At 38.8% G+C, this 26,935-nt stretch overlaps 1 protein-coding gene and 1 pseudogene across 3 annotated transcripts; one reads left to right on the top strand and one right to left on the bottom strand.

Moving 5' to 3' along the window:
- Nucleotides 1–26,260, top strand: LOC128578045 (motile sperm domain-containing protein 1). 3 transcript variants are annotated; one of them, XM_053580461.1, is made up of 7 exons: nucleotides 40–136; nucleotides 12,449–12,510; nucleotides 12,662–12,915; nucleotides 13,031–13,106; nucleotides 14,580–14,797; nucleotides 21,784–21,945; nucleotides 24,465–26,260. In XM_053580461.1, exons 3-7 carry the CDS (start codon nucleotides 12,762–12,764, stop codon nucleotides 24,494–24,496), a joined length of 642 nt encoding a protein of 213 aa, XP_053436436.1. In that variant the 5' UTR covers nucleotides 40–136; nucleotides 12,449–12,510; nucleotides 12,662–12,761; the 3' UTR covers nucleotides 24,497–26,260. The 3 variants fall into 3 exon arrangements, with proteins under 3 accessions (XP_053436437.1, XP_053436438.1, XP_053436436.1); XM_053580462.1 differs by lacking the exon at nucleotides 12,449–12,510 and having other exon boundaries at nucleotides 1–136; XM_053580463.1 differs by lacking the exons at nucleotides 21,784–21,945; nucleotides 24,465–26,260 and adding an exon at nucleotides 21,375–21,759 and having other exon boundaries at nucleotides 37–136.
- Nucleotides 19,303–21,363, bottom strand: LOC128578046 (60S ribosomal protein L27a-like; annotated as a pseudogene).
- Nucleotides 26,261–26,935: the final 675 nt, after the last annotated feature.

The following is a 26,935-nucleotide window of genomic DNA, read 5'->3' as shown; positions in this document are numbered from 1 at the left end:
CGCGGCTCATCCTCCAGGGCGGAGAGAGGTGGCAGTTGAGTCCTCCGGTATCCCAGCAGGCAGTGCAGCCTAGAGACGCTGACAAAGGAGCGGAGGAGCAGTCGCAGCTGCTTTCCGAGGAGCCGGTGTTGCCGAGGTGAGAGTCCCCCACCGTCCCGTCACCCACTTCCTCTGACTTTGAGAAAACGTGGAAGTTACGTGGCCGAGCGCCCCAGCTGAAAGAAAGACCCATACTGACAGCTGGAGCTTGGCTCTGTGACTGACAGCCGGGCTGCGCGGCGCCGGGGTGCGGGTGGGCGGCTGGGAGGAGGCGAAGGGGTTCCTTTCTACCCCATCTCTTGACTGTCAGTGGCTCCATTGCCAGCGATTGCCAGCCCCGGGGTCTGGCCGGCCGGTGTGTGGCTCACTCTTGCCCGGGCGAAGGCAGGCTCGGGAGCCTCCCGGTGCCTGCGCGGCGGAGTTCGGTTGCCCCAGGGATGCGGCTCCTGGGACAACTCTTCGGCGGACGTAGCGAGGAGGGCTGGGGGAGGGAAATTGCCTCCCTATTTGGGGTGACACCGTCCTCGTCCTTCCTCCAGCTCAGTCGGTCCCACTGGCGATCAACTGGAAGGAAATCAGTTGAGCTGGAGCGAAGCGTCCCGGGATGGCTTCAGCTTTGCTCTGTTTGCCTGGAGGGAGATGAAAGTGGGTGGAGAGGCAGGGAGGGAGCGCGAACGCCTTCCTGGAATAAGGGGGGAGGGAGCAGGGGGTACGTGGCCTGAATCCTTCCACCTCCCTGGACCTCCGCAGGGATCCTGATGGTTGCACCAGCTGCGGCTGTAAACAGGCTCACATGACCGGTTTCACATGGGGCCGCCCGGTGTGGGGACGGGGGTTGGAAAGGCTGGGCCCCGATCAGGTGGAGCTGAAGTCCTAGGACAGACGATTTCATACTCCCTCCCCAGCTCTCCGGCCCTCCCGCCCTTTAGCCCTTCAGCCTTTAAGCCCTTAATCAATGTTCTGCGGTTTCTCCTTTTGGGAAAGTAACTGACATTTGCCCACTCCAGACTGAAGTAGCATTTCTGCCCCAGTAGAATTGAAGAGAACTTACGTCGGGGAACAGAGGGAAAATATTTAGTGAAACTGGTCCTGGAGTTTTGACCTTTGAGGGAAATGAGAAGAGGACACAAACTTGAAAAATAGGGTCTCTTGGATCTTGCCTAAAAAGCAGTCCTGTTCTTTCAGAAGGGATTGGGTTTTTAATGTGAATTCTAGACAGAAGGGGGAAAGTCAACTTTTTCAGGCAAGGCACACTTGGGATTTAATACATTCTTGGTGATGATCTTGTCCACACTTCCCTGAATACTGGAAAATGTTTTTTTGCATAGAAAATATTATATACAGGGTACTAAATAGGGAGGGAGACACCAACTTTTACATTACACATATATTTGGTATAAAGCAGTGGGAAGTTTGGAAAACGGGAAACAGGGCCAAATGTGTCTTTCAAGTTTTTCATATCTGCATACCCAAACAGGATGCAAAATTAAACTAGTTTCTGAAGCATTGCTAGAACTCTCAAAACAACAGAGGTTTAGTCAAATATCAGGATATTTGAACTTTTAGGAATTTTTCAAATTTGAGGGGTAGTTGCAATAAATTCCCTATACATGTAATATATACTGTAATTAAATGTAATGGACAGTATCCAGTGGAAAGTTATCTCTTTATAGGCAAAGAGAGAAAATAGAACGAATAGTTTATAAAATAACATGTTTCTTAAATTGTTCATACACATTTTCCTCCCAAATGTTTTTTTGTTTTGTTTTGATTTGAGACAGTTTTGCTCTGTTGCCCAGGGTAGAGTGCAGTGGTGCCAGCCTAGCTCACTGCAACCTCAAACGCCTGGATTCAAGTGATCCACTTGCCTCAGTCTCCCAAGTAGCTGGGGCTATAGGCGTCCACCACAAGGCCTAGCGAATTTTTGTTTTTAGTAAACATGGTCTTGCTCTTGCTCAAGCTGGTCCTGAACTCTGACCTCAAGTGATCCTCCCACCTTGGCCTCCCAGAGTGCTGGGATTACAGGCAGGACTGGTCCCCAAATGTTTTGTTTTTAATTTGTTTTTTGTCAGAGGGCTTTTACATTTCACTCCATTTTCTGAAAACATAAAACAAGAAATACAAGAAAAGATACCCATTCTTAATAGCCTAGTGAATAATTTGCTACTGTTCTTTGTTCTTAAAGAAGTCTAAGATAAAATAGAGACATTCTGTTGTTTGATTGATTGTAGACTGGACCTTACAATGGGAGAGACATTTTAAATTTTGCTTAAAATTTAACAAAGGAGCAAATGACTGTTGTTGCTCCTTATTTTGTATTGCTACCTTGTAGAATTCTGGAGAATCTTGCCCTACAATAAATGTTTTAATTTATTTACTCCTTGAGGCCTTTAATTTCTTCTTCTGTAATACGAAGTTTTTTTTTTTTTTTTATAAGACCCTGGCACCAGTGAGGGCTCTTTTCTTTTTTTTTTTTTGCAGTTTTTGGCTGGGGCCGGGTTTGGAGCCACAGGCACCACCCTGAAGTTTTTGTTTTATTCTCCAGGGTTCCCTATAAAGTTCAGGTTCCTTAGAAGTGTACAATTTTTTATTCAAAACTACTCTTGGACAAAATAAGTTGGTCAAATAAGTCTAGATATCTGGAGTTGTAATAGAAATAGGGATTAATCACTGTTTAAAATTCTCATTAGGTAAATTAACTATATAGGTTGACCTGTACCCCCATCTCTCTTCATAAGGAAACTGAAGATGGCCTCAGCTAAATCCTACCTCCAAAATTAGAAATAACAGCTCAACTTGACTTTCTTGACCTTCAGGGCATAGTACAAAGTCTCATTTTTTTCACTCACTCTAGCTTTTCCCTAAACTAAACAGACTATGTGATCAGTGATGAAATTAGAATAAAAAAGGAAGTCTGTAGCAGTGTCTCACTTCAGCAGTTAGATTGGTTAGATTACCAGAACAAATGTCTCATTTTCCTCCTGTCCAGGTTCAAAATTTAATTTTGTCTTCACGTCCAGAAATCATCAGTCACTCTAAGGCATTGATTCACACTAACCAAACTCATGGTATGAGTGACAGTTGACTAACTTACGGTGAGAAGTAGTATTGCCAACCAAACCAGGAGATTCATATATGAACCAAGGCTCTTGACTATATGGAAACAATAGAACTTGCTCTTGAAATTCCCCTTTTCTAGAGTCCCTGCAGACTACTTTAAACCTAGAAGTTGAGATATATATATATATATATTTGACAAGATTACAACTTTCTTTTATGTAAAAACCTTTTCAGTCACATCTTTGCGTGGGTATATCTTAGTCACCTGATTGAACTTAGGTCACCTCTAAAACATCTCTAAAATCTGTTTCCTCTCTATTCCTATTGCCTGAACCTAAGCTTTCATCATCTCTTCATGCCACATCCATCCAACAGTTATTCATTTTTTATCGTAACCATGCAGGCATCGGGTGTTGAGGTGCTTGATTAGTCAATGGCAACCACTCTGCTAGTTCAAATCTTACTGTGTCACTTCCCTGCTTAAAATCCTTCAAAGGGTTCCCATTCCTGCAGCAGCTTACAAAATTTAGTGTGGATCAGAATCACCTGGAGGACTTGTTAAAACACAGCTGGTGAGGGCGCCAGTAGCTCAGTCGGCAGGGCACTGGCCACATACACCAAGGGTGGCAGGTTTGAACCTGGGCTGGACCAGCTAAAATGCCAGGTGTTGTGGCGGGCACCTGTAGTCCCAGCTACTTGGGAGGCTGAGGCAAGAGAATCACTTAAGCCCAAGAGTTTGAGGTTGCTGTGAGCTGCGACGCCACCGCACTCTATCGAGGGTGACATAGTGATACTCTGTCCCAAAAACAAACAAACAAACAAAAAAAAAAAAAACAGACGGCTGTGTTCCAATACCAGAATTTCTGATTCAGTACATCTCTGCTTAGAACCAATAATTTGCATTTGCTCCTAGATAAAGCCGCCCCTGCCCTGCTCTTTGAGAACGACCAGCATGGAGAATCAAGTTTAAACCCCCAAAGTTGGCTTAGAAAATCTTTCACAATCTGCCAGGAACTCACCTTTCCAGCCTCATCTCTTGCCACTCCCTCCATACTTGCTATATCTTAACCACATGAAAAGCCAAAGCTCATTTTAAGCATGCCTTTCATGCCTCTTGCACATGTTCTTCCTGGAATTTATCCCCTCCATTCCTACTATAGATTCTATTTGTTAAGGCAGATAACTTTCTTTATGCTCCCAGAGTGCTTGAATGTATCAGTAGTTTAACAACTCTCAGGTCTCCTAATTACTGTTGCATATCTGTTTTTCCTGCTAGACTGAGTTTTTGGAGGGCTGAGAACGTTTTCATCTTTTCTCCATATTCCCTAGCACAGTGCCCGGTATATAATAAGTGCTCAATAAACGTTTGTTGAATGAATTTGTGATTGTAAAATTTCTGAGTGCTACATGTTGCAATGTGCATATTTCATATAATGAATCAAAATGGATTTTGCTTTGACAATTGCACACTTTGAAATAACTGAAGACATATTGGGATGTTTTAACATGGAAATAAAATTGATTATAATCAGGTTGGAAATAACATTTTTAAAAAATGAAGTTTTTTTTAGACATTATGGTAGGATATTCTTTTTTTTCATCTTAAAACATACACTAAACTTTTACATCTCAAATATTGAATAGCCTATCACTACATATCATTTATAGATAGCAGTCAATCTCATTAGTAAAATACCAAATGATACCAAAATCCTAGGATATGTATAAAAAGAAATTGCCTATTATTGATCAATGCACATTAGAATATAAAATTAACATTATAACATCTTTGTAATGACTTTAAGAACATACCAGCCATTAACAACCCTAATAGGTAATACTGCAAATTCAAAGAGGAAGAGAGCTGATTTTATAAAATAGGAAAAGAGGTTTTAATACTAGTAAGACTAATGGAAAATAATTTATTGTTCTTAACTATTTAGAATTTAGTTGGCCTTTGGCAAGGACTGCACCAAGTATGGTGGAAGGAGATAGTCCCTGAGCCCAGATAAAAGGGAGCTGGCCTGAAGGTGGAGCTGGGAAGCCTAATCAGAGTAAACAGTAAGAGCCAGAGACAGGTAGTTAAGTAGCTTGGTACGTTGAGGCCAAGCACATGGGTCACTAGTTTCTGGAGAAGTTTCTACTTTGATTCATCCTTAGCTGTTTTCAAACTTTGAACCACTTCAATACAAGAATTCCCAAAGACCATTTCATTTGATTCTTCTTGTAGCCTCCTCTTTCCAAAAATGGTGGGGAGGGGTGCAAATGGAAATAGGCTGTGAAAGTGATTTTTGTGGCCCTTCATAGTCTCCAAGTTTTGAATCTATGGCGACAAAAAAGAATTGATAAAATTGAAACTCCCCTGTTTATCTGAAAGTCTTTTTTTCCCCTTCCTCTGATCAATGCAAAGTGAGGAAAACAGAAAATAATCCCAACACTTTGGGGTACTGGTCTCTATGGACTGATGGTGGAAAGGGTCCATGAAGATTTCAGTGTTTATGCTGCTTTTCTGGGAGAGTAGTTTGCAAAGTGGTCACAAGGTGGTGTACACACACAAGGTTTTCTTTCAAATTTCATTCAGGATTGCTTTTCTTTGTGTGCCTTTGGTACAAGGGAGGAGGCCAAGGCAGTTTCCTGTATCACCACTCCCTGCTACACTGTCTGCCTGTAAGGTCAGGGGTATGTTGGAGCCTTGGATTTCTAAACTGGCGCAGCTCTGAAGAGCCAGGGGAAATGAGAGGGAAATAGGAGGAGGCGGGGAGGAGAGGCAGCTAGTAATGCTGATTCCTTCTGCTCTCCTCTTACCCCAACCCATGGCAAGCAGCCACCTAAGATTTACTGTTCCTCTAATTAGAATCCTTTGCCTGTCTTTTATGGACAAAATGTGTTCAGCTACTGGGGGGGCATGTTCCGTGTTGGAGGAAATAGTTATTAGTAGACACCTGTAGGATAACTGATAAGCTTCCTATCTGCTAAGTGACTAGCACTGATCTTGGGTCTATGAGGGTTACAAAACCAGACAAAACTACTCCATAAAAACCAAAATGGCATTAGACCTGAAATCTGATTGAGGTGTCAGTGCAAACAAAACAAATGTCAAAATATTCAGTCTGTATAGTAAGTATATTTAAAATATCATAAAATTGGTGAGATGCATGTGGGTCAAAGTAGTAGAGGAACACTGCAGGGAGGGGGAGTTTGAATGAGGCTTTGAAGAATGAGTAAAATAAGATTCTGTCCAGAGAGGAAGAATGGGGCAAACCATGGTTATTAATGCCTTCATGAATAGTTACTGACAGCCACAGCTGTTTCATAATCAGGAAAACAAAATGTGTGCAACTCAGTAAGTGAAATCGTCTCGATTTTTCTTTACAAAACTGGAAAGGAAATTTTACAAGGAAACAAAGACTTGGTTGTAATTTGAAGTTTGGATCATCCTTTGAGAACTCTGATCTTGAAAAGCAGAAAAACTTTCTAGAGATGATGTGGAAGTCAGCATTAGGGGGGCAGGACTTTTGAACTGAAACAGAGGAGATGATGATTGTACAAGGAAGCCTGGGCACCAGAGTTTTTACACTAATACCCTGTGCAACCTTGGCTAAGTCTCTTAACCACCCTGCCATGACACTTTCCTCATCTGTCAAATGAGAAAGATTGAGAGCTAACATTCTTTGACTTGGCATGCACTTGACTTTTGGAAAGCAACTTCATAAACCAATTTGCAGTAAGGTTTTATCAGCTTAGTATATAATCTCTCCCTAGGATTTTTTCATTTTATCATTCTGTAATATGGACTTGGACCAAAGAGAAAGTGTTAAAGCCCATCAATTAAAGGCAGGTGTTATGCTTCATTATGTTTGTTGGCAGAGCTGCTAATATTTCTCTGGTGCTAATTCTTCCCTAATTTTCACTGGTTGGAGTTTAGGAGGCAACAAACTTATTTTAGGCAAGATAAGAGATAAGTGGGAACAAGGATATGGAAGTGATAAAAAAAAAAGTGCTCAAAAATGATTAAACACTTGTTTAATGGTGATAAGGTGCTGGGCACGGTGGCTCACACCTGTAATCCCAGTACTTTGGGAGGACTATAACTTGAGGCTGTGGGTTCAAGACCACCAGCCTGGACAATATAGTGAGACCCTGTCTCTTAAAACAAAATAATAAAAATTAGCAAGGTGAGATGGTGCATACCCATAGTCCTAGCTACTTGGGATCCCTGGAGCCCAGGAATTTGAGGTTCTGGTGAACTATGATGGTGCCACTGCACTCCAGTCTGGGTGACAGAGTGAGACACTGTCTTAAAAAGTGATAAGGAGATAGCTTATTCGTGATTCATGGGAATTTGTGTACATATTCAACTCAAAAGAGCTTAAAAATTAAAAGAATAAGAATTTCTATGCCATTATTCGGAGTTAGCAAAATTTCTACTCTGACCTATGCCAGTGAACTTCTTAAAGTTAGAACCAAGATTTTAGTACTTGTCTGGTTAATTTTGACTACCCAGTCAGATTAATGAACCATCTCACACTCTTTTATAGCAGATAGTTTTGTATTAGAGTTGTACATGTTCTTAAGTTTGCAGGTCATCTTAAAATAAATCTTTTGTGATTATAATAAGTTTCTGTTGTGTGTTCAATTATTTTAAATAATTGAAATTATTCTATTTAACGAACTTTAATGTTGTCAATATGTAATTAAAGAATCATAAGTTAGAAAATGCAATAACAGATTTTCCACATATTGTTTCTAAATTCTCTATTGTTTCAAAATTGGTACTTTTTTCAAACAAATTAGGCCCTAGTAGAGTTGTTGTTTAATTTGATCTTTTCTATTTTTTTGTAAGTATTCATTCACAGGGTTCGGAATTCAAAAGACCCAAAAAGGTATCTAGAGAAAACTTCCTCCTTCCCCTGTTCCTAGCCACTCAGGGGCAAACATGGGTATCCTTGCAAAGATTTCATCCACACACAGGACAATAGGTTTACATGTTCTTTTATCTCCCTTTTTCATACAAATGGTAGCATATGCTACACACTGCGCTGCTCCTTGCTTTTCTCAGTTAACACCACGTCTTGAACAGCAGTCCATGTCCAACTACACAAAGAGCTTTGTCTTTCTTTTTGACAGATATCTGGTATCCCAGCAAATGGATAGGCCACACTTGATTTAATGAATCCCCTGTTAATGGACAGTTGGACTGTTTCCAGTCTTTTGCTGCTAACAACAACTCGCTCTTATTGAGTGCCAACCTCTGTTCTGTGTGCTTCATATAAATCGTTTTATTTAAGCCTCAGTGCTATAAAGAAACCCTTTCACATACATGACTTCACATAGGGGAATACGTATACTAGAAGCAGAATGTCTGGGTCTGATATGGGTGTTTGATTTTGGCAGGTGTAGTGGATATGCCAGTTCACATCCCCACTCATAATATAAGAATGTGCCTGATTCCTCAGGTGGCGCCTGTGGCTCAAAGGAGTAGGGTGCTGGCCCCACGTGCCGGAGGTGGCGGGTTCAAACCCAGCCCCGGCCAAAAACTGCAAAAAAATAAAATAAAATAAAATAAAGAATGTGCCCGATTCCTCCCACCATGTGCTTTCAAAACTTTGATTTCTACTAATCTGATAGGGAAAAAATTGTATTGCACTATGGCTTTAGTTTGCACTTCTTTGGTGAATAAGGTTAAACATCCTCTTATGAGTTTAAGAACAATTTTTATGTTTTTTTCTATGACATATTATAGTTTTAAGTTTTACTTTTTGATAATAATTGTATATACTTCTAAATTGAGTTGTCTTGTTCTTAATTTGGAGGCCCTCTATCTAGTAGGGAAATTAGACATTGCCTGTGATGTGATTTGCAAATTGTTCTTTTGCTTTCCTCATAAAATATTTTTGCCATGCAGAATTTTAAAAGTTTAGATATTTTTTATTTTTTATTTATTTTTATTATTTATTATTATTTTTTAGAGACAGTCTTACTTTATTGCCCTTAGTAGAGTGCTGTAACATCACAGCTCACAGCAACCTCCAATTCCTGGGCTTAGGCGATACTCTTGCCTCAGCCTCCCAAGTAGCTGGGGTTCATTGATATTTTTTGGTTCTAGTTGAAAGATTCCTGTGGTTTCTAGTGCTTTTATGGCTTTTTTTTTATATTTAAAGCTTTGATCTGTTTGGAATTTATCCTGACACAAAGAGTAAAGGGTAAGTCCAACTTTATTTCTTTTCTAGATGGATACCTGGTTTAACCAGCATTTATTGATTAATCTAGCCCCCACAAATCAGAGATGCTACCTTTTATCCAACCTAAATTCCCATCTTGATAATTTTAGAATGAGATGGTGTATATTATTTAGTGATATCAAATTTGGCTTTGTTTCCTAATAGCCAAACTTCCTAAGAAGGCAATTAGAGAGGTTATTATTTTCTTTTGAAAAAAAAAAAAAAAAAAGATATGCCAAACTTCTGAGAGTACATTATCCAAATAGAAACGTGTATGGCTTTGAGCGAAGGAAAGAAATTAAAAACACAAAATTAGAATTATTTAATCAGATGCTTTTCAAAATCTTAGTTGTATTTTATTAAAATGGATAGTCTAAAGAATACTGGACTAGGAGGCAGGAGGCCTTCTGACCTTGTTTTTTTTTATCTGTCTGGTCTCTTTATAATTAAATAATAATAACAAACACTTGGACCATTGCCTGGCTTATAGAAAGTGCTATCTAAGAGCTTTACATATACTATACTAATCCATTCAGACTATATAATTAATAAAAAGTTTGTCATTTGTTATGAATTACACAAATGTTAGATATCATTACTAATAAAAACGTTGATAGGCCCTTTCAGCTCAGTCAAAAAAAAAAAAAAAACCCAACCCTATTATGAATCAAAAATCCAACCCTATTACGAATTACGTGCATGCTGTAAAGAATGGCTCTAAAGCCAAGTGATTATCTGAGACAGCCGGTGGACTAAGTGCTTTGCTTTTCACCTTCACAATTCTGTACCTTGCATATGCTATTCCCTTGGTCTGAATGCCCGCCCCCAACACATAAGCATGTACCCTTTTCTTTAAAGACAAGCTCAAATGTCATCTGGCCTCTCTCCCACGTAGAATTATTTATGTAGTCTGATTCCCTAGCACTTCATATGCCATGGTATGCATTATAATAGAGGTTGCCTCATCATTTATACTTGATCTTCTTGAGGGTAAGGCCTGTACTATTCATCTTTGTGTCTCTACTCAGTTTCTGACGTAGTTCCTGGCATATAATAGATGTCCAGCTGAAAGAAAAGAATAAACATTTGCATACATGATTATACAGATCCCATTTGACAGAAGTTGGAAAGGCCACTAACAGAATCGGAGCATATGAGCCCTGAAAGCTGGCAAAACCAAATCAATAATTTATTCATTTGTTTTATTCTTTTTGAATGTATGAGAACCTGAACCTCAAAGTATTCAGTTTACAGCCTATTTTAAAGGTGTGATCTCTAGGGTGAAAATCAGACATTTTCTCTAATTGTATGTTTCAGCTTTTGCATTTTGTTTTGTTTGGTTTTTTAAGAGACAGTCTCACTTTATCACCCTTGGTAGAGTGCTATGACATCACAGCTCACAGCAACCTCCAACTCCTGGGTTTAGGCGATTCTCTTGCCTCAGCCTCCCCAGTAGCTGGGACTACAGGTGCCCGCCACAACACCCGGCTATTTTTTGTTGTTGTTGCAGTTTGGCTGGGGATGGCTTTGAACCCTCCACCATCGGTATGTGGGGCTGGCACGCTGCTCACTGAGCCACAGGCGCCGCCCTGCATTTTGTTTTTAAAAGACACACGGTGCTTGCTAAATAAGAATATTGATTAAAATGAGATTGGGAAATACAGAAACATGCTTATCAGACAGACTTACGTCAGCTACAATTACATGGAACATATTAAAGAACCCCAGAGGGAATCCAGAAAGGCTTCTAAAGTTAGAAGAAAATATCTTTCACAAAACATGTGAACTTGATGTAGGAGGGGAGGCACATTGCCACTGTATGCCAAAGCCTACTTACTACTTTACTTTGAAATTTCATAGAAAATTCCAAGGACTGCTTAGCAAGTGTGGCTATTCAGCTTCTTTTCAGGACATTTTAGCTTGTCTCGTGTTTCAGTAGAAAAAACAATTAAGAGAACTCTCCCACTCATATTGCCAAGATGGCACTAAATAAAGCATTGTTGACATGAGTATAAAAATGATTCTCATGTTTTTCTTCCAGAAATCATGGAAACTTAAACTTTGTTTTGTTTTGTTTTTGAGACACAGTCTTCCTATGTCACTCTGGGTAGAGTACAGTAGTATCACAGCTCACAGCAACCTCAAATTCTTGAACTTCAGCGATTCTCTTGCCTCAGCCTCCCACGTAGCTGGGACTACAGGCGCCTGCCACAACGCCCGGCTATTTTTTGGTTGCAGTTGTCATTGTTCTTTAGCAGGCCTGGGTCAGGCTCAAACCTGCCAGCCCCTGTGTATGTGGCTGGCGCCCTACTCACTGAGCTACAGGCACCGAGCCAACTTTGTGTTTTATTTTTTAGTCTCTAAGAATTGTAATCAGCTCATGTACAATCAGTTGTGGTGATACTTATTTATTCTACTTTTTAAAAAAAAATCTGAGATTTGGCCAGGCACGGTGGCATACACCTGTAATCTCAGCACTTTGAGAGGCCAAGGCAGGACCATCCCTTGACCCCAGGAGTTTGAGACCAGCTTAGGCAACATAGCGAGACCCTGTCTTAAAATTTTTAAAGATCAGTTGGGCATGATAGCACATGCCTGTAGTCCCACTTATTGGGAAAGCTGAGGCAGGAGGATCATTTGAGCCCAGGAGTTGGAAGTTGCAGTGAGCTATGATGACACCTCTGTACTCCAACTTGGGCAAGAGAGACCCTGGTTCTTAAAAAAAATTCTGGCCAGGTTCAGTGGCTCACATCTGTAATAGCACTTTGGGAGGCTGGGGTGAGAGGACTGCTTGAAGGAAGGAATTTGAGACCAGCCTGAGCAATAGAAAGACCTTCATCTCTATGAAAACTAGAAAAATTAGCAGGGTGTGATGGTATGCTTCTGTAATCCAGCTACTTGAGAGGCTGAGGCAGGATCATTTGAGCCCATGAGTTTGAGGTTGCTGTGAGCTATGATGATGTCACTGACTCTAGCCTAGGTGACAGAAGACTTTTGTCTCCCCCCCCCAAAAAAAAATCTGGGGTTTAAAAAGACTGATATCCGTTTGATCCCATCTCTTTGAAAGGGGATCATTAATTTGAGAAAGACTTCTTTATTCCTTTTAGTATTTATCTAATTTATCATAGGCTGAGATCCTGAATGTGAAAGGAACAAGTATACACATCTTTGGATAATTTGGTAAAACTATGTAAGTAAGAGGAAAAGTCAAAAAGCATGTTTAAACAATTTGGGGATAGATTTTAATGCATGTTAAACATGCTTTTGGTGAAGGGACTATGACTGTAGGTTAATAAAAATTGATATCGTTTCGTTTTCTCTTTCTCTTTTTCTATTTCTAGATTGCCAAAATGTTTGGAGTTTTTAACTGAAACTAAGAAAAGTCCAAAATAGATTGGAGACTGTAAAAACAGAAGCTGCAGCAAGGGGGATTCAGTGCCAATGCATCAACAAAAAAGACAACCAGAGTTAGTGGAAGGAAATCTTCCTGTTTTCGTGTTTCCCACGGAGCTAATATTTTATGCAGATGATCAGTCAACACATAAGCAAGTGTTGACTCTGTATAATCCCTACGAGTTTGCCTTAAAGTTCAAAGGTGAGTCTCCCAGGTCCATCTTATGGATTTTTAAATGGTCCCTACTAACTTTTTATTTGTAGAAACTAATTTTTTTTTTAAAAATACTAATGGCCATTGTGACTTTTTCTTTCAGTTTTGTGTACTACTCCAAATAAGTATGTTGTCGTTGATGCTGCAGGTGCAGTAAAGCCTCAGTGTTGTGTGGATATGTAAGTCAAGATTACTTCCTAGTAACATGTTTTAAGTGTGTTAATATATATGTTTTTAACTTGCAGAAAAGGATGTTTTTATTGAAGCTGTTTCCACATAGGCATTTATTATATTTTGAATTTTTGCTGAAAGCTTGTCTATCAAAAGGCTTTTTAAATCAGTTTCTGAGAGTCTGAACAGTTCAAGCAAATATTTAATAATATTTCATTATGTTAGAGCGAAAGCATGTGTTAGTTTAGTGAACATTTTCTCCTTGTTGTGGTTTTAGTCGTGGCAGGATGTTTATGAAGGTAAAGTTCTGATTTAGTCCTTTAAATTTTTCCAGCTATAATTAGGTAATTTAGTTTTCTTTGGAGCATCTTGCTATTATAGTGACATTTGGAAAATTAATAGTACTATAGTCTAAGAATGATAATAATATAAGTTCATCTGAAAAGATTCCGCTAATAAGCCTCGAAGTTAATCTATATAAACAGGAAACAAGTGTGTAACTACTCATCTGTTAAAGGTTATCTGAGCTCTACCAGATAATTTCATTTTAGAGTATCAGAAAAATGATTGTTTGTTCAAGCTGTTCCTATTTAATTTTCATGTTAGAACTAGTGGTGACCAGATGGATTCATTGAGCAGCTCTTAATTTCAGCTACCAAATATACCGTATGTGTTAAAATCATCTGTGAAAATGAGAAACAGAATCCTTTCTGTGAATATATTTTCATCAGCTCAAAGACATGAAATGATGTATCTTTGAGGATGTGTCTTTGCACATTTCTTTTGATTTTCATTCAGTACACAATAATAAGCAAGGTCTATTACAAAGAAATGTAGTCTCTTGCCAAATAAACGTGTTCCCTTTGACCTGTTTTGTGTTCCCTAGTAAGAACAAAGTGAAATAAATGGAATTGCAACAAAAAAAAATCATAAAATTTACAATGCTTTATACTTTTTCTCTTTAGAGAAATACAGAGGTGTATTGTTAGCCTTACATTGCATTGATCATGGGTAGATTATTTACTTATTCAATTGCTTGTTTTTATCAGCATGCATGGAATTCAATTTTAAGTCTCAGGTGAAGTTTGTTACTTGAACAATAAATAAGCAGCAATAGAAATTCATGAGATGTTTGTGGGGAAGAAACAATATTATATATTTCTATTTAATAAATATTGCTGCATACAGATATCCAGAAAAAATTCATAGCTAAACAGACTTTTCTTTACCCATCATTATTCTACTTAAGACTTTTATTCTATATTTTTGAGTATGTGCCTTCATCAGATATTTCAGAATTACCTATTTCTTTTGGGGTTATCCTGTGCTTTCTTTTTTTTAGCATCTTAGCAAATTCCTGTTTTTGAGTATATGGTTGTAGTCAGTTAATATTGTTTTACTGTATTGAAATATCCTGCTGCATTCTGTTTGACAGGCCCCCAGAAACCTAAACAGCATTTGCTATTTTTTGCTATTTTCAGTGTGATTCGTCATAGAGATGTTCGATCCTGTCACTATGGTGTAGTAGACAAATTCCGCCTCCAAGTTTCTGAGCAAAGCCAGAGGAAAGCTTTGGGAAGGAAAGAGGTGGTTGCTACTCTCCTCCCATCTGCAAAAGAACAACAAAAGGAAGAAGAGGAAAAAAGAATAAAGGAACATTTAAGTGAAAGTTTATTTTTTGAGCAGCCGTTTCAACCAGGTAGTTTGGGATTGTTTTTAAAGCCCTTTTGAGGTTGTACACATTTTAACTATTTCTTTATAAGAATTATTTTAAATCAGGGGTCTAAGAATAATTATTAGAAAAATAACCTAATGTTTTAAACCTAGTTAACTACTTCAGGACTGAACCTGGAGAATTGGGTACTCAAAATAGAGCAAGAAGCCTAGAAGTGGACTTTCAGAGTAGAAAATACCCCTCACTGGACTAGGCTGCAAGAACAGGGCAAATGTGGCTGTAGCTATTTAAATATGTCTGTATTTACATATGTAAATATAAATCTGAGACTGTAGGCGCTTTACTTTACCATGCTAGTGCAATTTGGCGACTCTATACTTTTATTTCTATGACTTTCCTATATCCTTTCTCATTTAATTAGTTCAAAGGAGAAGAGAGATTGTGTTTGGCAATAGGCCAAGCTTAGTGCACTGTTCATATTATTTTGGAAAAAAATCTCATTAAAGTTGAAGTTAATTAAACTAAGTAGATTATAATATCCCCTGTGGGCTATTAATTGAATCCCTCTCCAGTCCTCATTTCCTTCCAGCTTAGATATTCAGAAGTGTTACGATATGTTCTTTCAACATTGATACTATTCTCATATTCAACTCTTTGGACGTTATTCCCCTTTCCTTTTAACTTCTCATTATCTCTTCCCAAACCTGTTATAAGAGGAGGAAGATAAAATTTTCCATAGAAAAACAGAAACTTTTTCATAGTGATATGTGAATGTGATTAACAGCTGTCCTTGAAATTGAAACGTGAGATATAAGAGATTTCTTTAAAAAATCTACTTCTGATTATATTAATTTATAGATCCGTATCAATTTGTTCACTTCAGAATGTTTATTTCTTTGATTTATTTTTAACCTCCTAAATGTTTGCTAGGATGGAATGTTTATCTCAATAAGACAGGAAGTAGTGCCTCTTTAATTTACTGTAGCCAAGTGTCTCTTCTCAGGCCATGTAGAAAGTGCCTGGATTTTCTGATGATAGCAGGACTCTAAACCAGACAGTAGCTAGTACGTAATACTCTTTTCTTCAGCAACTTTTTTTTTTTTTTTTTTTTTTTTTTTGGAGACTGGGCTAGAGTGCCATGGCCTCATCCTAGCACACAGCAACTTCAAACTCCTTGGTTCAAGGAATCCTTTGCCTCAACCTCCCAATTAGCTGGGATTACAGGCACCCGCCACCATGCCCACCTAATTTTTTTATTCTTAGTAGAGGCAAGGTCTCACTCTTGCTCAGGCTGATCTCAAACTCCTGACCTCAAGTGATCCACCCGCTTTGGCCTCCCATATTGCTAGGATTATAGGCACGAGCCACCATTCCTAGCCTTCTTAGCAACTATTATTAACTGATAGGACCAGCTTTTCATCTTCTGAAACTGAAAGAGAACCTCTTTCAAATGCCACCTTGTAGGTCAATAATATGAAGTTGACTTATTTATGAAATACAAGATTCCCCTTTTAAAATGCTGCCTTTAGAACCAGAAAGGCCATTTAATGAGTATTTGTTTTCTGATGTTAAATTCTTTTTTTTGTGTGTGTGGTTTTTGGCTGGGGCTGGGTTTGAAACCACCACCTCTGGCATATGGGACCAGCGCCCTACTCCTTGAGCCACAGGCGCCGCCCCGATGTTAAATTCTTAAAGTGGTCATTGGAGCTCAGTTTTATATGTAACAGACTGGTATAAGAGCCAAAATAGTAAGGATTAAAGTTTAGGGGTGTGTGTCTACGTGTGTATGTATATGTAAGGAGAAATTTATTCCTTTTATGTTTTAAACTTATTAGAATTCAGGTAAAAATCCTAAATCATTAAATATGCATTTATTGTCTTATTTTTATAATGAACCTTGGTACCTAAAGTACAGTAAGGATTTCTTTTTATTATTATTATTATTTTGAGACTGTCATTCTTGGCAGAGTACCGTGGCATCACAGCTCGCAGCAAACTCAAACTCTTGGGCTTAAGCAATTCTTTTGCCTCAGCCTCCCAAGTAGCTGGGACTACAGGTGCCTGCCACAACCACCTCACTATTTTTTTTTTTTTTTTTTAGTAGTTGTTGTTTGGCAGGCCCAGGCTGGGTTCGAACCTGGCAGCCCCAGTATATGTGGCTGGCACCCTAGCCGCTGAGCTACAGGTGCCAAGCCTATATTAGGGATTTCTTTTAATTATAAAATTGGACTAGGTAAATGAATGAGGATAGGTAACATTGGCATAACACATAGTGGTCTCTGTTTTTTATTTTTTTTGGACAGAATATTACGCTATCACCCTGGGTAGAGTGCTGTGGTGTCATAGCTCACAGCAACCTCAAACTCTTGGGCTTGAGCAATTCTCCTGCCTCAGCCTCCCAAATAGCTGGTACTATAGGCGCCTACCACTGTGCCTGGCTAGTTTTTCTATTTTTAGTAGAGGTGGGGTCTTGCTCAGACTGGGCTCAAACTCCTGAACTCAAGCAATCCACCGCCTCGGCCTCCCAGAGTGCTAGGATTACAGGGGGGTGCCACCACACCTGGCCTGGTTTATTTTGTGTGTGTGTGTTGAGGGAGAGGGCAATCTCTAAGCCATTACTATCAGGAAGCTCAATGAAGGCAGGCACCATTGTGTCCCTGGCACCTGGCACACAGTAAGTTACACAGCAAATGTGTGAATGAGCTGAGTTAGGAAGGCCAGACTGCGTGTCTGGTAGCAGTCTTGGGGATTGGTTTTCTTAGGCTTACCAAGGTTTCCATGGCCATCACCTCTCTGTAGAGGAAGGAGAGCCCGACTCACAGTCCTGGCTGACATGTCCTGTTTATGGGTACCTACCCCAGAGTATATAATAATAATCTGGCAGTACATTCAGTAAAGTTTTCTTCTTTACAAGAGTATAATGATGACAGCTTTAGTCTCTGTTGACAAAGTAATATTTTTAACTTCTCCTGTCCATTACATTTATAGTAATTTGTGTGTGGTCTCCAGTATGTAGAATACTCAGGTTTTTCATTAAGTTTCTCTGAAATAAAATGTTGAAATAAATTGAGATTGTTTTCTAGGAGGCTTTCAAATACCAATGTTTTTGCAAGTTTAGTGTAGAAAACATTTCAAAAAAATTATGTTATTACAAGTATTAGAAATGCAACAGTTTTGTGAGACTCACTGTTAGCTAGAAAATGGCTGATGACTACATTGTGAAAATTTTGGACTTTAAAGTATAGTGAAAGTCAGTAAAAACGAGAAATATTTTCCTAAGTTGATTATACAAAATACATGTAGTAGTAACATTTTTTAAAAGGCACCTATAATCCCACGCACTTAACAGATCTTATATAAGTGTTCTATGTCACTTTCCAGACCTTGTGTATATGCATAAATACAGTCTTACATTTTGTGGATTTTTTTCATTTAACAGAAGTCTAAGAGAAACCCACAAAGTGTACTTTCATAAAATATTAGAGCCTAGGTTATTAAAAAAGACATTTTAAAAGATACAGCTGAATCTTTGTTAATTACATTATTAACAAACTGCTATGTCTGTGCTATGTTTGAATCTGTGCCTTCTGGCTTAAGAAAATTATGCTCTTCATTATTGTTTATAATAATAAAAAATTGAAAATGACCTAAAAGTCCATCAACTGGGAATGGATTAAAATATAAATATTTATAAGATGGCATGCCAGGCAGGCATTTACAAGCATCTAATAGAATGATGGATGTTTATATACTGTCATAGAGCTTCAAACATATTTCCAAGTGAGGGGAAAAAATAGTTATATAACAATATGTACAAAATGGCCTCATTTATGAAAATAATTCTTTTACATGTTATGGGCATTTATAAAATCTGAAAGGATATATACCAAGCTGTTAACAATGTTGTCTCTAAGAGGATGGATTAGAGAAGAACCTTTATGTTTTCTATTGCTGTTTAACATGTTTTTTACAACAATCATCTAGTACCAGGAGAAAAAAGGCCTTTCAATTTTGAAAACTTTTAAACATTTATGCAAATGTTTTTGAAATTTCTCTAAATACTAAAAATTATTTGAAATTATCTTTATTGTGGGTTTACAGTGAACAGTATAGTTGTCATAAATGTTTTCCTCAAATTCATCCTTACAATATATATAAATATAAGGTTATTTAATTTATTAACTAAGACTTGGGTTTTTCTTGGTATTTATGCTATTATTTCATCTCAAGCAATAATCACTATAAAATCTGAATTTGTTTTCACTTATCTGGCTTTGGTGAAGTTCAATTGAACTCCATACAACAGTTAAGGTATTAATAATTTAGAAAAGCTCCATTTAATAATAGAATGAACAGCATTATTTCATTAATAAAACACAAAGATTGTGTTGCTGTTGGCTATTCCTTTTAATGAAAGGAAGGGTGGTGGGGAAAGCTATATGAGAGAAAAAGTATTTCTTTTTTTTTTTTTTTGGTTTTTGGCCAGGGCTGGGTTTGAACCCGCCACCTCCGGCATATGGGACCGGCGCCCTACTCCTTGAGCCACAGGCGCCGCCCATGAGAAAAAGTATTTCTTAAAAATATGGGGATGTATATGGTACACGTACATAAGTCAGAACTGCAGGATAGCAGGCCTGACAACATTTTATTTTATTTATTTATTTATTGTTTTCCACAAGGTAAAAGCACTTAATGAACCTCCCCTCCATGTGGCTTCAAGCCACCAGGACACAAGCCCCTCCAACACCCTTATTCAGCTCGTCTGCCGAAGAATGTGGCCTTCACAATGACTGGCTGCTTTGGGAGTTTTCCCTTCCCCAGAACTTTGTAGTAGCCTGATCGAACCACATCAGTGATGGGAGCAACTCCACTCTTGTTTCTAGCAGCATTTACCCGTGTCTGCTCACTGACCAATGTCCACAATTTGTGAAGGTTGACACCTGGGCAATAATAGCTCTGGTTCCTCTTTAAGCGGTAATGCCTCATAATCAACTTTCCCAAAGTAACCTGGGCAGTATTTGTCGAAATTCATCTTGTGATGACGCAAGCCACCAACGTTACCTCGGCCTCCTGGGTGCTTCCCGTGCTTGCCGATGTGGCTCACGTGGCCCGGAAGCTTCGGGGTCTTCCTCCTTCTGGATAGCCAGTCCATGGCCTCTGCGAAGTATCGCGAGATATCGAACACAGGGGGAGGAGCCTTTTTTATTTATTTATTTTATTTATTTATTTATTTATATTTTTTTCAGTTTTTGGCCAGGGCTGGGTTTGAACCCACTACCTCCGGCATAAGGGGCTGGCGCCCTACTCCTTTGAGCCACAGGGGCCACCTAAGCCTATTTTTTTTTTAATTGAGGCAAGAGTCTTACTTTGTCACCTTCGGTATAGTGCTGTAGTGTCATAGCTCACAACAACCTTAAACTCTTGGGCTCAAGCGATTCTCTTGCCTCAGTCTCCCAAGTAGCTGGAAATACAGGTGCCTCCAACAACGCCCGGCTATTTTTTTTTTTTTTTAAGCAGGCCCGGGCAGGGTTCAAAACCACCAGCCCCAAAACATGTGGCGGGCTCCCTAACCACTGAGCTATGGGTGCCGAGCCAATATTTTATTTTATTTTAAAGCTTTTAAAGTTGCATTTTATTATAGGAACACTTAACATGAGATCTATCCTCTCAAATGTTTAAGTGTTCAATGCAGTATTGGTTAATTACAGGGACATTATTGTAGAGCAGGTCTCTAGAACTTATTCATCTTGAGTAATTGAGACTTATGCCCATGATTAGCAACATGCATTAGCCTCTTGCCCTAGCCCTTGGCCACCACCATTTTAATGTGGTTCTGTGAGTTTGATGATTTTGGAGAGCACGTATCAATGAGATCACATAGTTATTCGTTCTCATGCGACTGGCTTATTTCCCTTAGCATATTTGCCAGATACTGTTTCTGCCGTTTTCCTCTTTGCTATAAATGAGAGAGCAGAGGGCAAACACTTTTCAGAGGCAGCTTTGTAATGTTCCAGTAGTGCTGTTTTGGTTTCCTAACATTTTCAAAGTTGGTAGCAGAATACTGAAGTTATTAGGACCAAACCAATCTAGAGACTTCCCTAAGATATTTCCAGGAGGCAGTGGAACTGTAGTCAGGTGGGCTCAAATGGAATTCACAGAAGCAACCCATTGGGGTACAGGAAGAAAATATCAGATGTTTTTGACTCTGCTCGGCACCCGTAGCACAGTGGTTAAGGCGCCAGCCACATACACTGAGGCTGGCAGATTCGAACCCGGCTGGGCATTAAACAACAATGACAACTGCAACAAAAAAATAGCTGGGCGTTGTGGCGGGCGCCTGTAATCCCAGCTACTTGGGAGGCTGAGGCAAGAGAATTGCTTAAGCCCAAGAGTTGGAGGTTGCTGTGAACTGTGACGCTACGGCACTCTACCAAGGGCGACATAAGACTCTGTCTCAAGAAAAAAAAAAATCTGAACTTTATATTTATTTTGGCACATTTTACAAAAATGCTATTTGTATGTTTTAAAACATAATAGTATAGAACTCACATAATTTATAACTATACAGGCACTGATGATACATGCTCAATACTTCCCACAGATCACGGTGGGAGGTGGGAGGCGGTGACCACTTTCCTTTTCACCGAGAACTTGGCTACGTCACAAAGCCGTCACAAAGCCCTCGCGGCGTTCCACGCGGTAACGACTCGGTAACGACTCGGTCTCCGGAGAAGTTAAATCATGGGATTCCAGATTAGCCGGGTAGTTAATTTCCGAAGGAATGGGATCGATGGGGGAAGACTCAGAGAATTTAGACAAAATCAGAATCCTGGTGAGTGGTGGCCAATTTGTGCAAAGGAATCTTTGTGTTTTCTTTTTTTTTTTTTTATTAAGTCCTTTGTACATAGATCGTAAATACATTTATGCCCATTTCAGTGTGTTGATTATTTGTAAGGAATCTTCGTCTTAAAGCGTTTTAGAAGCTAACGCTGCAATTTTGGTCTTTACAGAGAACAGAGCTGTCTCCTCAGGACCGAGTTTACTAACCGTCTTCCTGGGAGTGGTGTGCATTGCAGCCCTGATGCTGCCTACACTGGGGGATGTGGAATCGCTGGTGCCTCTCTACCTCCAATTAAGTGTGAATCAAAAATTGGTGGCTGCTTATATCTTAGGTAAGGGTTTTAAAGATGCCTTTGGGGCATGTGGATAGGGCTTTATGGGAGGGTGTTTTTGTTCGTTTGTTTGTTTTAGGAAGAACAGATGGATTGCTTCAAGAGCTTGTTAAGGTCAGGTACACAGGAAGGTTTAATTTTTGGCTCACGTTTAGTTCTTTTCAGTTTGTCTATTACTGAATACTGTATTCAATTATTTTCCTTTGCTGACTTAAAATGGTTTATAACGTGTAAAATATAAAAAATGTATATATATATATTTTTTATTGTTGGGGATTCATTGAGGGTACAATAAGCCAGGTTACACTGATTGCATTTGTTAGGTAAAGTCCCTCTTGCAATCATGTCTTGAAAAAGTGTATATTCTGTGATACAGCATTTCTACTTTTAGGAATTGCTTCTAGGGAAAACACTTAGGCAAAGTGGATATAGTGATGATGATGAAGAATGATGCCTTGTTGAATATCATGAACTTACCTCTCTAAGCCAGTTACCTTATTTCCTGTTCAATCATTCTTTCAGTCATCCTGGCTTGAAATATTATAGTTAATTATTGCACCTGGACAAACAATTATTCAGTACCTTCCATGTTTTAAGGATTAGGGTTCTGGTGATGAATGACTTTTCTCCTATTTTCCTTTCACCTCTGCTTAGATGCCAACTTTTTTTCAGTATTCCCTCTCGCACACTCACTGTCTCTTCTATTTTAAAATTGTCTCCTAAATTGTTTACCTACTTTCTGTATGCCTTCTCTCACTACTTCTTCCTACCATTTTTCCCCCAAACCATCCATCACATTACTGTCAGACAGTCAGGGGTCCTCAAACTTTTTAAACAGGGGGCCAGTTCACTGTCCCTCAGACCGTTGGAGGGCCGGACTATAGTTTAAAAAAAAAAAAAAAAACTATGAACAAATTCCTATGCACACTGCACATATCTTATTTTGAAGTAAAAAAAACAAAACGGGAACAAATACAATCACACTGCCTCATGTGGCCTGCAGGCCGCAGTTTGAGGACCCCTGGTACTGATTCCCATTCCGTGTTGGTTTCACAACCAGCTCCTACTCAAAAGCCATCAGAGGTTCCTCACAGTCCACAGGATGAAGTGTAACTCGATACCTAGTTTGGCATTTGAGAGTCTTCACAATCTGTCTGAGATCTCTCTTGAGCTCATCTTGGCTAGCTGCTCCTCTCTATGAATCCTTGTACGGAGCCTATTAGTTTATTTGTTAATTCCAGAAAAGCTCTTCTACAGTCCTGGTCCTTCTTCCAGAACCAGGGGTCCTCAAACTACGGCCCATGAGCCACATGAGGCGGTGTGATTGTATTTGTTCCCATTTTGTTTTTTTACTTCAAAATAAGATATGTGCAGTGTGCATAGGAATTTGTAATAGTTTTTTTTTAAAACTATAGTCTGGCCCTCCAACGGTCTGAGGGACAGGGAACTGGCCCACTGTTTAAAAAAGTTTGAAGAAGAAAAAGTATCCAGTGTACTCAGCCCTACTATGAAACTAATTTAGGCTTTCACATGAAAGCTATAACCCAGTTATAACCCAAGAATAGGGGGAAGGGGGAAAGGGAGGGGAGGGAGGGGGGATGTGGGCGGAGGGAGGGTGATAGGTGGGATCACACCTGCGGTGCATCTTACAAGGGTATATGTGAAACTTAGTAAACGTAGAATGTAAATGCCTTAGCAGAATAACTAAGAAAATGCCAGGAAGGCTATGTTAACCAGTGTGATGAAAATGTGTCAAACGGTCTATAAAACCAGTGTATGGTGCCCCATGATCGCATTAATGTACACAGCTATGATTTAATTTAAAAAAATTAAAAAATTCAAAAATAAAAAGTTTGAGGACCCCTGCATCCAGACCCTTGCTCATGCCATTCCTTCGCCTGAAATGTCTGCCCATCTTCTAAGGCTTATCTCAGCATTTACTACCATTCAGGGAAACTTTTCTGGCCTCTCCATCCCTCCATGATCATTCTCCTACCCTGTACTTTTTTGTCACACTTTTCTTACCCTTCATTTAGGACTGAGCCTATTCTTTCATTAAGTTTTTTTTTTTTAGTTTTTCTGTATGGAATCTTCAAAAGAGACAAGCGAAGCAGTAATACTATGCTCCTGTCTCTTTGGCCCTAGGGCCCTGGGATACAGATCGACTCTCAGTGTTTGTTTCTATTGACAAAGTCTGCTGGCTTTATACACACTTTAAACAGCACTTCTGCTATTATTATAGCTGATGTGACTGGATAAAGTAGGATGTATGTTTGATGGATAGATTAGGTATGCCCAGATATTCGTGATTTAGTTAAATCTGTCCAGTGACTGCCCATTGCTATAACTTAGATTTCTTCTGCATAATATCAAGTAAATTCAAATTGACTTTGAGTTCCTGGTAGAGTGTCTATGTGCTACATTTCATTTGTTCATTGAGGTCCAAACAATTGCTTATTGAATGGAAGATTTTATATAAAATGCATCTCTTCAACTGTTCTCCATTTTTCTTCTTTCAGGTCTTATTACAATGGCTATACTTAGAACATGAGCAAGTATTTCAGCCGGCTTCTGAAGAAAATTTATCTTGAAAATATGAATGTGGACTGCCTTTAATCTCTTTCACTCCATTAACATGCTACAAACTATTAAAAGATTTCAAATGATTGCAAATGTGTAATATATTTTTAATTACTCTATAATTTTATTTGAAGGACTCCAGCACATTGTATTACAGACAGCAAGGATGCTTCTGAGTGATACCTAGGAAATTATTTGAAGAAATTCTTTTTTATCTGTATCTGTCCTATGAAAGACTTTAATTAAAGCATTTGTTATTTTCTCATCATTTTCCAATTTACTTTGATTGTTAAGGGTCATGTGTTCTTCAAAGTTAAAGGCCTAAAAGAACAAACTGACCAGCCTAAGAATAAAATTATATTTACTTCCTAAGAACATCAATGTTACTATGTAAAATTATACCTTTCCCTCTATCATTATAAACAGTTGCCATGGTGTTTCTAAAATAGGAGTTTTATAGTTAATGTGTAGAGGATTCAAAAAAAGGTACTAAGGGATTATGCTTATCCTAGGATCGCACAGAAGACAAGACATATTTAATTCATCTTGTAAACTACAGAATGGGTTGTGGTCCAGACACCAAGCATAGGGTTTTTTTAAAAAACCTAATAGAGGGCAGTGCCTGTGGCTCAAAGGAGTAGGGTGCTGACCCCATATGCCGAAGGTGGCGGGTTCAAACCCAGCCCCGGCCAAAAACTGCAAAAAAAATTAAAAAATAAGGGAGGTGCCTGTGGCTCAGAGGAGTAGGGCACTGGCCCCATATACCAGAGGTGGTGGGTTCAAACCCAGCCCCGGCCAAAAACTGCAAAAAATAAAAAAAAAAATTAAAAACCTAATAGAAGTAGAGTGGCCTATTTGGTCTAAGAGTTCTAAAGGAAGGTAGGCATTTGTTGAGTTAGTTGGTTCCCCCAGGCTTTACCTCTGGTTGATGCTTTATGTTAATAGGGGGGAAATTCCTTTATCTTTTCTACCAAGCTCCTTGCCTGCCTGACTAAAAGTGACTTGGGATTACCAGATACCAAGTGATTTATGTGGCGATGACTTTTCACCTTTTAAACTATAAGCCAAGTGTAGGAAACCCTTGATAGCAGTATCTATTTTATATCAGTCACTAAGACATTTTTTTAAGTTTTTATTTTTTATTAAAACTTTGCCAAAAATGTCCCCTAAGCACAACTATTTACATTTCTTTATAGCCTCTTCTGATCTCTAACATATACATGCAGTTTTAACTGTTATTGTCATAGTAACTGATCTTTTGTCTTAGGATTTTTATCTAAAAGCACAATGCATTATTAAGAGTCTCTTGAAAATAATTCAGATCTTTTTTACAAAAATGATCTTATGCACTGCTACTGCTACCATAGTGTTCTCAAAGAATATATGTAAACATAAATGTAAGCCTGAGGTTGGTTCTTGCAGGAAACAGCACTCTGCTTCTAAAAATGTGTGTCGAGTCTTTCATAGGAAATCCTCATTTTTTAACCACTTGGGGAGCATAAATCATTAAATGGATCATGTCTGTACATTGTGCAATGTCTGAAAAGCACATAAATGTGATCTTTCAATTTGTAAAAAATGATGTTTGGAGGCTCTCTTTGTTTCTCTATCCATCTCCAGTCCTCTCTGTGTTTGCACATGTGTGTAAGTACACACACACGTGTATGTGTGTGATAACACATTGTAAAGAATAGAAATTACTTTAAAAAAATAAAAGAAAATGGAGACCTGCGTTTCACACTGATTTCAACTTTTTTTTGGTTACCTCTGAGGAGCTCAAAGTTTTAGCTCTATTTCCTAAAGTTGTCTCATTTTCCTGTACTCAAGTAGGAAAAAAAAAAAAAACAGTGAAATACAGCAGCTAGATATGTCTTCTTAATTTACCAAGAGAATTAATTTTTTTTTAAATTTAACTTTTTGAATAGATAACAAGTATATGCTTCAAAAATCAAAAACCATAAAAAGGTTTACAGTGAAAAATCACTCCTCACCATCCCTGTCCACTCAGCCCCTTACAAGTGACCACTTGTATTAGTTTAAATATACCTCTACTGTTTCTTTATGCAAAGACGCAAACAAGTTGAGTATCCCTTATCCGAAATGCTTGGGGCCAGAAGTGTTTCAAATTTTCGGATTTGCGTAAGGAACTATCTTGGGGATGGGAACACAAAGTTCACTTATTCTTCAGACCTTATACACATAGCCTGAAGCTAATAGTTTTTCCCTTGAGAACACTGAGTAAACTTGTGCACCTGCCTTTTGACTGCAACCTATTACATGAGGTCAGATTTGGAATTTCCACCTGTAGCAGCATGCTGGTGCTCAAAAAGTTTCAGATTTGGGGATAGGGGTGCTCAAATTGTACTTTCTATTTCTTGATACGGTCTCACTGTTACCAGGCTAGAGTGCC

Source organism: Nycticebus coucang, chromosome X (assembly GCF_027406575.1).
Source record: "Nycticebus coucang isolate mNycCou1 chromosome X, mNycCou1.pri, whole genome shotgun sequence".
Lineage (NCBI taxonomy): Eukaryota > Metazoa > Chordata > Mammalia > Primates > Lorisidae > Nycticebus > Nycticebus coucang.
This window is presented reverse-complemented; position numbering and strand designations above follow the sequence as displayed.

Bases quoted from the DNA above. Each gene is read 5' to 3' on its own strand.
- LOC128578045 (XM_053580462.1), top strand. From the start codon at position 12,762: ATGCATCAACAAAAAAGACAACCAGAGTTAGTGGAAGGAAATCTTCCT. The intron at 13,107-14,579 runs GTAAGTCAAGAT...TGCTATTTTCAG, and splicing joins CCTCAGTGTTGTGTGGATAT to TGTGATTCGTCATAGAGATG. The intron at 21,946-24,464 runs GTAAGGGTTTTA...TTCTTCTTTCAG, and splicing joins GGTGGCTGCTTATATCTTAG to GTCTTATTACAATGGCTATA.